Source organism: Acyrthosiphon pisum, chromosome X (genome assembly GCF_005508785.2).
Source record: "Acyrthosiphon pisum isolate AL4f chromosome X, pea_aphid_22Mar2018_4r6ur, whole genome shotgun sequence".
Taxonomy (NCBI): Eukaryota; Metazoa; Arthropoda; class Insecta; order Hemiptera; family Aphididae; genus Acyrthosiphon; species Acyrthosiphon pisum.
Genome location: NC_042493.1, coordinates 93655796 through 93669052, shown reverse-complemented (window position 1 = coordinate 93669052; position 13257 = coordinate 93655796). Strand labels below are relative to the sequence as shown.

The 13257-nt window shown below is 28.3% G+C and overlaps 1 protein-coding gene across 1 annotated transcript in view; it reads right to left on the bottom strand.

The window, feature by feature from the left end:
* Window positions 1–8533: 8533 nt before the first annotated feature.
* Window positions 8534–13257, bottom strand: part of LOC103309977 (zinc finger protein 239-like) — a 9412-nt gene continuing 4688 nt past the window's right edge. Inside the window, exon 3 of the mRNA XM_029485301.1 lies at window positions 8534–9489. Within this exon, the coding sequence (XP_029341161.1) occupies window positions 8553–9489 (937 nt within the window). The 3' untranslated portion in view covers window positions 8534–8552. The remainder of the gene's footprint in view (window positions 9490–13257) is intronic.

Here is a 13257-nt window from a genome sequence, read left to right as displayed (position 1 = left end):
AAATTGTATAATTACATTTAACTTTTGAAAATAAATTTAATTTTTTCAATTTAAATGCATATTTTTTGATTTTTTGTGCTATTTATAGCACATATTTTGGAGTTTGTAAGTGCATATTTAAGAGCTAAAAAGTAACATTTTTAGTGCTACAACTTCCTAGCCCTGGTTATAAACTATTATCAAACTATACTAAATTCGGAAAAAGATATTGGTGCAAGATATTCAATTTTATTTTATATTTGAACTTTTTAACAAGTTTTGATACGTAAAGATATATGTAAAGATCCTAATTTATTTTAAAAATTAATGTACATTATTCGAAAAAAAAATATTGATTGTATACAAAATCTATACAAGGTGCTTATTATTTGATTAATAATTGACTATAAAACTTATAATATTCTTTCAAGTCATGTAGGCATCTATAATAACCACAAGACCCTGTTGAAATAAATGTAAGAATATTTTGTAAATCAGATGATTTTTAGAAAAATTTAGACAATACAATCTTATTAGAACGTTTTAAATAAATATATTATATGGATTGTTGAAACATACATTTTTTAAATATTTATTGATTTAAAACTCTTGATATATAGCAAGGTTTGAAATGTGTCTAACAATCTCTAACAAGTCGTTATTTGTCGTTTGAGCGAAAAAAAAATGTTCTAACAAACTTCTGTACTGCTGAAGATAGCAATGCAAAAGTAAAAATTTCTAGCGTCGAAAATAAAGTCTAACAAACTTTGAAAGTTGTCTAACAATCTCTAACAAGTCTAGATGCGTCGTTTGAGCGAAAAAAAAGTTCTAACAAACTTTTGTACTACTGCCGTGAAGTTAGCAGTGCAATAAATGAAAGTGGTCTAGCGTCGAAAATAAAGTCTAACAAACATTGAAAGTTGTCTGACAATCTCTAACAACTCGCTAACAAATTTGTTAGACTGTTTCAAACGTTTACTGTCATCATTGCGGTGCTAAGTTTACAAGGGTCGATAAAAGATATCATAAAAAATCAAAACAACAACATTGATAATCGTAAGGCCAACGAACGAGCAAGAATTTCACAAAGAATACAAAACAAAGACCATAAATAACAATTATAATCATTTATACAATTAAAAGGACGGAGTGGTGGATAGACGAGGAAGGGCTAGTTCACATGAGAGGCGTTTACAATAACTAACAATTGCCATCGACTGTTCGCATGTAACGTGCGTTGGAGGGCTACGCACGTTCAACGCAGCGATAATGCTAGTACCCTGTCTACGCGCGTTAACTTGCGTTAGAACATGTCATAACTTGCATAAATTTGCATTGATGTGTTCAGTTGCATCGCGAGTTTTGAAGCGAAAAGTTCTTGTTGTTCAATATTTACATCTGTTCAAAAAGTTTTCTTCAAAATCAAAAATGGATAGTGAAGAATTTGATACTGATTTATTCATCGACGAAATTGAAAAAAAAGGCCCCCAATTTGGGACATGTCAACGAGTGAATATTCAAATAAAATTGCCAAAAGAAAGGCTTGGAAAGAAATTGTTCTATTTTTTTGTGACCCAGATGACACCGAAAAAAGAAAAAATGTCTAGGTAATTAACTATTCTATATTAGATTCTTATAATTCGTATTTAATTATGCAATCAAATTTTTACAATGAAATAATAATAGCTATTAATAGCCACGAGAAATTGTTTTAAATGTTGTAAATTATTATTTAGTTAGAAATTCATAATTTTTTTCCTTTTTATACCTAAGATTAAAAATTTTAATAAAGGGTTAGGTTAGGTTATTTTAGTTATTTTTTCTACCTCCATCATTAGGAAAGAGTTCAACGGAAATTTAAACGTAGGAATAAATTGTATTAATTTATTAATTAAATATTAAATATATAATATGAACATAATTGATATATTAAAAGTAATTTGTACATCCAAATTTATATCATACGGTCTTGCCGTATGATATATATTATACATTTTACTGTTGGGTATAGAGTCATTTAATTAAAAGTTCCCCGAAGAACAGGGCAGGTTCTATCCTGTAATGCTACTCAATCAGCTGAGACCGAAACTTTTATACTATTGTTTCGAAATCTCTATCTTTTTTTTTAACCTGTACTATTATTGTTTTTATTTAAAATTTAATTTATCTTCGATTATCGAGCATAACTTGTGTTTATTATCATTGTACAGTAATTTTTAAATTATCTATAAGTACTGCAGTACTACAGTCTTGAGCCTACGCCTTATATATAGGTAAATGTAGAAAAAAACAATTCTATTAATTTTTTAATTTATTAAACACTTAATAGATTAACAAACATAAATTATTCAGATTTATCGAGGCACATTTTTATAATTATATTAGTTTATAAAATATTTAAGTTAAAAATATAAAATTGTGTAAAAACGGTCTGCGGTTCCCTTTAAATATTCATTCAAAAAAAGCAAGTTTCATATCGTCTATTTTTCTATTCTATTTTTTATTTTAATTAAATTTTTATTTACATACTGTTACAGTTGTTATGCTGTGTATTTGTTGTGGAAAATATATGTTTATAAAAGTCCGTTGCGAGGAAACCAAAACATTTTCCAAAGATTATGTTTGCTATATTATATAATTGTAATTCAGCCTGGCGTCAATACATTATAGATACCTATATATTATATTCCATTTACATGCGTATTACAAATATTTTTTGTTCAACGAGTTTATTCTCATAATGGTCAACAATATATTTCATGTTAAACTTCGTTTTGCGGCGATATTCATTGTTTTCCTGGCCTCCGGTCATTGCAGGACGATCGTAAGGACGAACGCAATGGACGGGTTTGGTTTGAACACTAACCAGGAACATGGAAGGAATTATATACAAGTAAGTACGAGTAAGTACATCTAATCTATATTATATTTTGCATAATATTATATCATTGTATCATCATTATCTTGATAATTTGTGCTAAACACTAAAACGACTCGAGTTAAAATATATAAGTTGAGTACCTAGAATCATTTTTTTAATTTAGACAATACCTAGTTGGTTTGAAATACATTTTTTTTGGTACCTACTCGTTGTATTTAGTTAGCAGCCCGCCAAACCAGTTGTTTTCGTCTCGCCCGATGATCCCATAAAACATATAGGTATATACAATATTTATCCACCCATCATCATTGTTGGGTCATCTATTGTACTGTGATATATTTTATGTACTGTAATATTGCTTATAAATAAAAGTAGGTAATTACTAATTAGTAATAATATTATATTGTTTATAGTCAATAGTAGCGTATGGTTAAACATAAATAATTATTTTCGAAATAAAGATTAACAAACAAGTATACCTTCTACCTCATTTTTTTTATGGATTCTATGTTTGGGATAAACGCCCAATTAATTAATATTTAAATAGGGATAAATATAATTAATATAGATTCGTGTGTAACTATAGGTAGTACCTATAGGTAGGTACCTACCACTCTCCACTAGGTATAGTAAAAATAAAATGCAATCGACTTAAACATTTTGATTCGGTTTTTTATTTCAAGTATGATACGATGACCGCGACGACTTTGAGACCTGTCACACATCCGTGTTTCGAATGTCCTACGCAGACGGAAAAAAGACAGAACTTGTGTTCTGATCAGGTGGTAACGTTTAAATTCGCGTGTACCGATAGCCAATGCTTTAAGACGAACCCGTGTATGACTCCTAAACCTGGGTGCGATAAAAATAGATTCAAAACAAGCAAACCATGTTGTATAGCACACATGACAGACGCGTACAGAAAAAGTAATTACCTAATAATATTATATTTTGTTTAATATACCTACATACCTAATAGTATGATAGGTACCTATAATTGGGCCCCACTGAAAAGACTCACGCATGTGGGTGTGGGGGGCAGGAATTACAAATTACATCGTATAATAATTTTAGAAACGGAAACAACACCATAATAGGTATAGTTATAAAAAATGGACCACAGTAAATTTTTACAGTAAATGTTTACAATATTATGCTTATTTATGATTGTTCATTACTGAAATATTAATTCGTCAGACAATTCTAATGCCCATCCCAAAAAATGTGTTTTTTAAATTAATTAATTGTAAGATTTTGTTATAATACAAGTAGGCAGATAGAAGTTTATTACATAGGTAATACATAGTTTGATGCCAATTATTTCGGAATTCTACTACCTGTAAAGTGGTTTTATGAACATTTTTATACGATAATATTTTTATCGTTTGAATATCTTGTGTAATTATTGATTATTTTATAATTTGCAATATTGGTTGTAATACATTTTTGTTTTTCAAATAAAAAGATAATTTGCGATTTATTTTTTTAATAGGTAACACAAGGTTTTTGTATATTAAGTTATTGTTGAATACATTCGATAATACAAGTAGGTATATTAAATTTATAGAAAACTATAAAATTGTGAAGTTATTTAGTCTGTGTACATTTTTTCAGTCAAACAATAATGCATTTCTGTCACAACCTAAAGTTTCAGAAATAGTTCTTAGAAGTTACAAATATTAGAAAAGTTTAAAAGTTTGAACCACGTTCGAAAACATACCTAGTTCTATATCCGCTACCTCCGGCGAATTAGTGCATAAAGTACAAAGGATACACCGCGCCGATGCAAATTTGCCAGTAAACTGAGATAGATAGGAATCATCATACACCGATATAGCACCGTATTTTATTCTTGTTAATTGTAGGTACAGCTAATCAGTGGTGTACACACGTGGGGGGGGGGGAGTTAAAACACCCCCCTTGATATTTTTTTAACTATACATAATCACTTACATAAAAAATAAAAATTATTTAAATTTAAATAATTTCATAATTTTATTTTTCATAATAATATATTTAGAAAAATTACAAAAATTAAAAATAAAGATAAAAGAATTTCAGTGTTATCGTCACCATAGAGTTTCGATTAAAAATTTACATGGGAAGATCGTCGCCACCGAAGTTAATATAATATTAGATATGGGATATTCGAAAATGTATTCCATTATAATGTACGCATTTTAATGTCACGTTAGTCGTTATTGACAACTGATTACTAATAAATTGGTGAAATTATTAGGAAATTTGTTCTAACGCAAACATGAGGGTCGACAATTTATGAATATTTATAGATCTGTGTATGATCCGATATATTATGTCTATATAGTATATGGATATCACTAAAGGGCCTGGTTTAGACTTCAAGATGCCCAGGGCAAATCTTTTTTTAAGATGCCTAGCAGTAAACAAATTTTAAAAACCCAATAACTAAGTAATTAAGGAAAAAATTAAAAATTTTCAAACTTGCACGTTATACCTAACCAACTACATAAAACGTGTTTATTTCAAATTTGTACAGTAAATAGTACAATCAATATGAGTTCAAGTACAATCAAAATTGTTAATATAAAATATACATTTTTTATAAATGTTGTTCTTTTCTTGATTTGTTCCATGCAGTCGTCTGTAATTTAATCAAATGATAAAATATCTAGTACATTACTTTCGTCAAATTTTTTTTTTAGTGTATTTCGGCACCCGATTCCCGCCGACACATCTGCTGCCTGGCCGCCTGGGGAAACCCTCCGTAAAATCCGACCCTGTATCGCTAAGTCTAAACTTTTTAATTATCAAGTTATTGGATTTGGATAGCTATAATGCTATATCATATTTTGATGTACGAATTCCTGATACGTTGGACGTTTTGTAATAATTGTACCTACTAAGTAGATAACTACTTACTGTGAAATATTCTAAATTAATAAAATTGAATATTTTTAGACAAACAGTAAAAGTAGCTCCTGCGTTTTATGATAAAAATAAATCTTTGTTAAACCACACACTATATTAATGTATAATGTATTAATATATATAGTTTTTTAATGCAACACTTTTTACAGGAGGGAATAAACTTCGATTTTCAGAATTCTATTTCTAAACCATAAAGTGTGATTTTGAATATTTCCCATTTTCACAAGCTTTTGTGTTTTTACTATTTTTGTTTTGATCAATGAAATCAAAAATCAAAGTCCAATGCACTCTGTATTTATAGGTAACAAAAAAAAAATTAATTAATTAATTTCTACGAGGCTTAAGAGTATTTCCTGTAATGCGGGTTTTGAGTAAAAATCACGTTTTTCATTTTTGGTCGGTGGCGCCGTTGACATGGGTGGCGACGGCGAGATTACATATTTCCCCAATACCCTTCATTAAAGAACGAGCAGGTACCCCTTAAAAAAAATACACATAACTTCTGAAAAGTAGAATATTGTTATTAAAATTAATAATATTAACAAAGGTACCTACCTACTTTAAAATATTATATAAGTAGAACGTTTTTTTCAGGAAAATACAATTTATTATAATTTTAGGACATGACAGATTATAGATAAGATTTGATAACAATTTTAACAATATATGGATTTTAAGACGTTTATAAAGATAAATACAAAACATATAAGTGCAATTTCCAAAGGGAGGATTTAAGTCCCTTAGCACACACCCCCCCCCCCCCCCCAATCTGGATCCATAACTAACAATAAGCCATATATTTTGTAAAATTCATATGTTTAAAATCACAAAATATATTTTCACAGGTCAGCTCAAAATGCTGAAGGAAAACAAAAAAAATAAAATCAAGAACAATTTGGGCTTAGATGTATAATATTTTTATCGTTTGTATTATAATATTTACTCTCTAGATGATGTTACACCTGTTTTTGGTTAATAAAAAATATTGTATTCAAAATAGACCGTAGGTTTACTATATACCTATTTGTGTAATAAATTATTTCTAAAACTACTCATACAGATCGGACAGTGGCACAATAGTTAATACAGGACGCTCACTCACACAATGTCGGACTGTGTGTTAAAATCGATGCGTATATGTACCTAATACTTGATACTTTGAGACTGGCAAACGTAAGCTGGGTTGAGAAGATCAAAGAAGAGAATTTAATGCTCAAATTTAAATTATATACATAAGTTGTTTTTGTACAAAAAAAAATACAGTTTTCGCTACTTTGCCACATACATTGGGTAAATGGGGACATTGAATTCATTCAAATTATAAACATTTTAATCAACTTGAAACACACAACAAATTATTAATACAAAATATGAATATACTTTCTGGTATAGTTTAACTTAAAAGAAGTAAAAACATATATTTGAAACTATGTTTTAGTCTAATAATATTTTTTTTTCAATCTCCAATGAGACCAATTTTTACACAATGCACTGAATCTACCCATCAACTGGTATCGAGTATACGAAAATTTATTTGTGAATACAACACACGGTGGGATTCAAAATTAAAATAGCTAATAGGTATCTAAAACCTATAGGGATAGGTCACTAAAACTAATAATTCTATTATTATTTTTTACTATTATTTATTAAACCATTTAACAAATTTTTAATAATAAATACCTATAAAGATTATAGTTTATGGGACTTTTAACAAGAACTTTACTAAAAATTATAATATAATATTATTTAAAAATTGATTTGACTTACCTTTAATAAGCTGAGTTTATGATTGTTTACATTGCTTACTTTCAAAGCATCTTTTCAATTGCATCTTTCCACTTGACAATACAAAATAAAAAGGAACTAATATTTATATATCTATATATATATATAAAAATTAAGCCAAAAAACAATTCATCAATTGAGAACGGCCGGATCGATTTGGCTCAATTTTTTTTAAGATGTTCGTAATTTCCAGGAGAAGGTTTTTACGAAAGAAAATTTTAGGAAAATCCACCGGAAAAGTAGGAAATCTGGATGTAAAAAATATAACAATGGCGCAACAGTATATGTTGGTTGCTATTGGTAATCGGGCATGGTTGTTGATTTGTATTATTTTTTTTGTCAATATATATATATATATATATACTTCTATACTCTATATTAATCTTTATTATATAAAGAGGAGTTGTTAGTTACCGTTGATGAAAGTAATCTCTGGAACTACTGAACCGATTTCGAAAATTATTTTACCAAACCTTCTAATTAGTAGGGACGACATACGAAAAGAATGTTTTACTCGTGGCCAAATGCATTTTATAATTGTTTCAAGTATACGGCAATATTGCCGGGTCAGCCATCTTATACCATTATCGAAATCCCGTGTCACGATGTTTGTCCGACAAACAAAACGACAAACTTTGTCCTGCAGAAATAATATACCGTTTTCTTCCACTTTACTTAAACAGGTGTTTATTCGTTGTAGAAATATCGTATAATTCAATTCAATTTTTATTTGTTATATCTACTTTAATAACTAATAATCTTGTATTAAACATAAACATTACCTATTTTTATTCAAAATTCCTTATTGGAAGAAAATAGTTTCAAAATACATATGTTAATATCAACTCAGAAATTATATCAATATATTTTTTTGAACTAATCTATAAACACTGTGTGAGATAAACGAAATCTAGATTTATTAGAATTTAAAACTTGGAAATAATAAATATAATATAATTTTATGTATGTTGAATATGTTGCATTTCTATAGACTTTACGGTGTGTGTAATTTTACAGCTTTTCCGGTATGTGTCCTAATATGCCTTGTTAAATTGAATTTTGTATAAAACCTCTTATCACAAATATGACATTTATACGGTTTTTCGTCGGTATGTATCCGTTTATGCACAGATAAACTACATAATACAGTAAACGCTCGATCACAAATATGACATTTATACGGTTTTTCGCCGGTATGTATCCGTTTATGCACAGATAAACTACATGATACAGTAAACGTTCGATCACAAATATGACATTTAAACGGTTTTTCGCCTGTATGTGTTCGTTTATGCACAGATAAACTACATAATACAGTAAACATTCGATCACAGATATCGCATTTATATGGTTTTTCGCCGGTATGTATTCGTCTATGCGCAGATAAATTGGATGATACAGTAAACCTCTTACCACAAATATCACATTTATACGGTTTTTCGCCTGTATGTGTTCGTTTATGCACAGATAAACTACATGGTAAAGTAAACATTCGATCACAAATATCACATTTATACGGTTTTTTGCCATTATGTGTCCTCTTATGCTTTGTTAAATAGGATACCTTAGAAAACTCCTTTACACAAATATCACATTTATACGAGTTTTTGAGGGTATGCATCCTTATATGAGTTATTAACTTTGTTTTCCGTGCAAACATTTGATTACAGATATCACAGATATACTGATCTTCTTTGGTATGTATTCTTTTCTGTACAGTTAAATTGGATGCTGTAGTTGCTTTATCACAGTCGTCAGTCGATGGAGTTTGCCTGAAACAGTTTGATGTCAAGTTCGAATTCATACGGGTAGTAAAATCCGAAGAGTTGCTTTGGCTTGAAACTATTTCTTTAAATTCAAAAAATCCAATATATTCTTTTTCTACTTTAATTTCGGTATCAAATGTGTTTCTTTCTACTTCAGTTTTAATTCTGAAAAAAATAAAAATAAGATATTAAGGTAAAAATAAGGTAAAATTTATCGAGAAGTATTGAGAAAACAAAAAAAAAAATTAGGGATGATTGAAGATTTAAAAAAAAAAAAACCATATTATGACAATATTTATTTCCAATTTTTTATTTATGAAATTATCACTTAATATATAAATTATTAATTTATATGACTGATGACATTTATTTTTACTATTTTAGAACAGTTTATAGATATATCAATTTTCCGAAACGTATCAATTTTTTTTTCTTTGTCGATAAAAAAATTAAAAAAATTGTTCACTCTGTTTTATTTAAAAATTTAAATAATTTAATATAGAGTTGCTCATAAGTGGGTACTAATGAAACTTAAATAAAACCACTGTTTTAGCTAGTTTATACGTATATGTTTAATACTGTTGTATGTATAAGTGTGAGCCGTCGTCGGTCTCAAGGAATGTGCTGATGAAGTCCTCGAGACCCAAAGACCGGCCCGGACGCCCCGCGCACACAACGCGAGTGCGGCAGTCCAGAATTGGAGACAGAGCATTACGTTTGTACCGAACCTTCAGAGCCTTTTTTCATTAATTTAGTTGTACGTTTTACTTTTAATACCAAATACAGAAAGTAACCAGTCCGAATGTGTTTGTTATTTTATTTGTGAGAACATCTTAGGATAGTCCATAACAGCGTAAAAATAGTTTCCCATGGAACAATTTTCTTAATTTGTTGCAATTCAAACAATTAACCTTAGATATACTTAAAATGTTAGTCGAATATTTATGTTATTTCTTTCTAATAAACTTTAAAATTTATATGAAAATATTTTGATTATTTTTGAACTTATTGAAACTTTCAAAATATATATTATATTCACACAAAATGTTTAAATACAATGTTATCGGATAAATATTTATTTAACCTACAGTTTTACAAATAGAACAATAAATTCTTTTAATAGCATAACATCATAAAATATAGGTACTTAGTGATATAGGCTAATGCACTGTGAACGCTAAGAATCATTTTTAGGTAATATAGGTACAATCATTTTATATCATTGAAACCAAATTTAATATATCCATTACAGCAAAGCTGGGCAGTTACTAGTTAGTAAGTTTAAAGTTAAGTTATAAGTTACTTTTTTGATAACTTAACTAGTTTAAAAGAAATATAATATTAGGTAACAACTTAATTGATAACTATCAATAATTTAAATTACTTAAATTCATTGATATTTCAACAAAAATTACATATTTTTACAAAAAATATTTTTATTACTTAACAAGATGGACATACGTTCTATGGATACTCATATGAGTCTTTCGTGGTAAGTACTAAGGAATACTGAGGAAAGCTCAGACAGAACAATATTGTACTAACTACTAAATAGTAAATACATTATTACTATTATGAGTATTTATGACTATTTCAGTTATCGATCTGCCTCCGTCGTGTTTGGACGTAGTCCGACGTACATTTCACCTACGCCCCCACAAGTTAAAAAATTGTTGTTTTTTCTTCACCAAGAATTAGTGTGGGATTTGTATATATTTGTGCGAATATTTTCAGAGTTTTTACGATAGGAATTTAGGACAAATTCAAAAAAACTTTTGAGTGGCTGGTGAAATGTTCTGTGCCCTCCCCCCCCTAAGTGTAATTAACCAACTTTTCTGGAATTTTTTTTACCAACAATCAGTGCGCGATTAGTGTGAATTCGTGCGACTATTTTTAGAATTTTTGCGACACGTTATACCCGTTATAACCCGTTATACTCGAAAAAATTGTTTATTCATAATCCGAAATTTTCGCATTTCCCCAGCCCCCCTCCCTCGAGCAGTGTTGAGCCTAGATAAAGATAAAGATAACTAAATTATTTATTTATCTAGATAAATTACAGGATAAATTTTTTTTATATTGGTTTATGGCACTATCCGTAAGCTCGTAGCAATATAGAATAACTTAATAGTATGTTATCGAAAATTTCGATAGTTATTAGTAAATACTACCAACTTAATAAATTACTTAATTGTCTACCTAAAAATTATAATAAATAAAAGCCGTTTAATAAATTAAATTATATGGATAAATTAATATAGATAACGGTGATTTTTATCTTAGATAACTGTGTAAATTAATATTCTCTATTTATCCTGATAAAAGATTAAAGAATATTTATCCGACTTTTCTGGATTTTTTTTTACCAAAAAATAGTGCGTGATTAGTGTGACTTTGTGTGGTGAAAACGGAAAAATTTCGAGCTACCCTTAACCCACGTGAGTATTTGTAAGCACGAATTTGAAATTTGTAAGTCATCCCTCTATTAATTATCCATTTAAAGAAGTTGGCCGTGCTTCATCGAGCTTTTATACTTTGATTGTTCCAAATCGTCCAGTGCAATTTGTAAGTATTTATTAGCATGAATTTAAAATTTTTAAGTCATTCGTTTCTAATTATTCCCAAAAAGAAGTTGGTCAAAAATTAATAAAAAAAAGCCTAGTTAAATTAAAAAAATATCTTAGTATGATAAAAAATTTAAATTAACTAAACTCGTTTTATTTATTCGATTATTTATTAAATATCAGTTTTTTATTAAACTGATTTTTTTCAAAATTGGGTTTTTAAGATTTTAGGTTTTTTTCTTCTAGGGTTTTTAATTTAACTAACTTTTTTTTATTGAAATTACATTTTTGTCACACAAATTCACACTATTCGTGCACTAATTTGTACACACAAAAAATCAAGCAGGCATATGACAAATGTATATAATAGATCACTGCCCAGTTATAACATTGATTCCTTTGTTGAAATACAAAAGTCAGAATGAAAAAATAAATTAAAAATGAAACAGGGACCTCAGTTAATGATAACGATATCAATAAATCAGCCAACATTTTTTATGAAATAATCTTAAATACAATAAGCTCTTGCACAAATAAAAAATATATTCATTCCAAAAAAAAAAAAGAATCAAAGAATGGATGACTGCAGGTTTAATTCGTTCCACTAGTAAAAAAAATGAACTGTCTCTTAAAGTAAAAAAACATCCACTAAATCAATCCTTAGCAACTTATTATAAATCCTACAGAAATAAACTCAACTCTTTAATTAAAATAGCTAAAATAAATTATTATAAAAATAAATTTATTTCAGTTTCAAAAAATCCAAAAGCATGGAAATTAATTAGTGCAATTACCAGTAAAAACTTGACAAATAAAGAAAATATTAAATTAATAAAGTAAATAAAGAACATTTAAACTGTAGATCCGAGCCAAAGCATGTAATGCTTTTAATTCATTTTTCTCTGAGATTGGACAAAATTTGAATAAACAATTGAATATGTTTACTATGGAAGTACCAGAATCTTTTAATAAAAACTTTGGTAATATTTTATCAGAGATGTGAATAAATAAGAGGTCTTTAATCTGTTTAATTTGCAAAAAGAGAATGCCGCAGGATTTGACCAAATAACAGTTAAGCTTATTAAAATAATTCTACCTCTTATAATAGATCAATTAATTACTAGGTATTTATAATAATAGTCTAAAAGGAGGTATTTTTCCAACTCAGTTTAAAGTGGCAATCATTAAACCTATTTTTAAAAAAGGTGGGTAAGTGGATTTCGCTCTGCTGTACAGTAGGTTACAAGTGGGTCACTGTATAATGGATGGTATTAAATTTGAATTCAATGATATAATATCATTGTATAAGAAAAACGATTCTGAGCGGAGACGGTATGTTAGTCTAGGTATAAGACATAATATTATATTA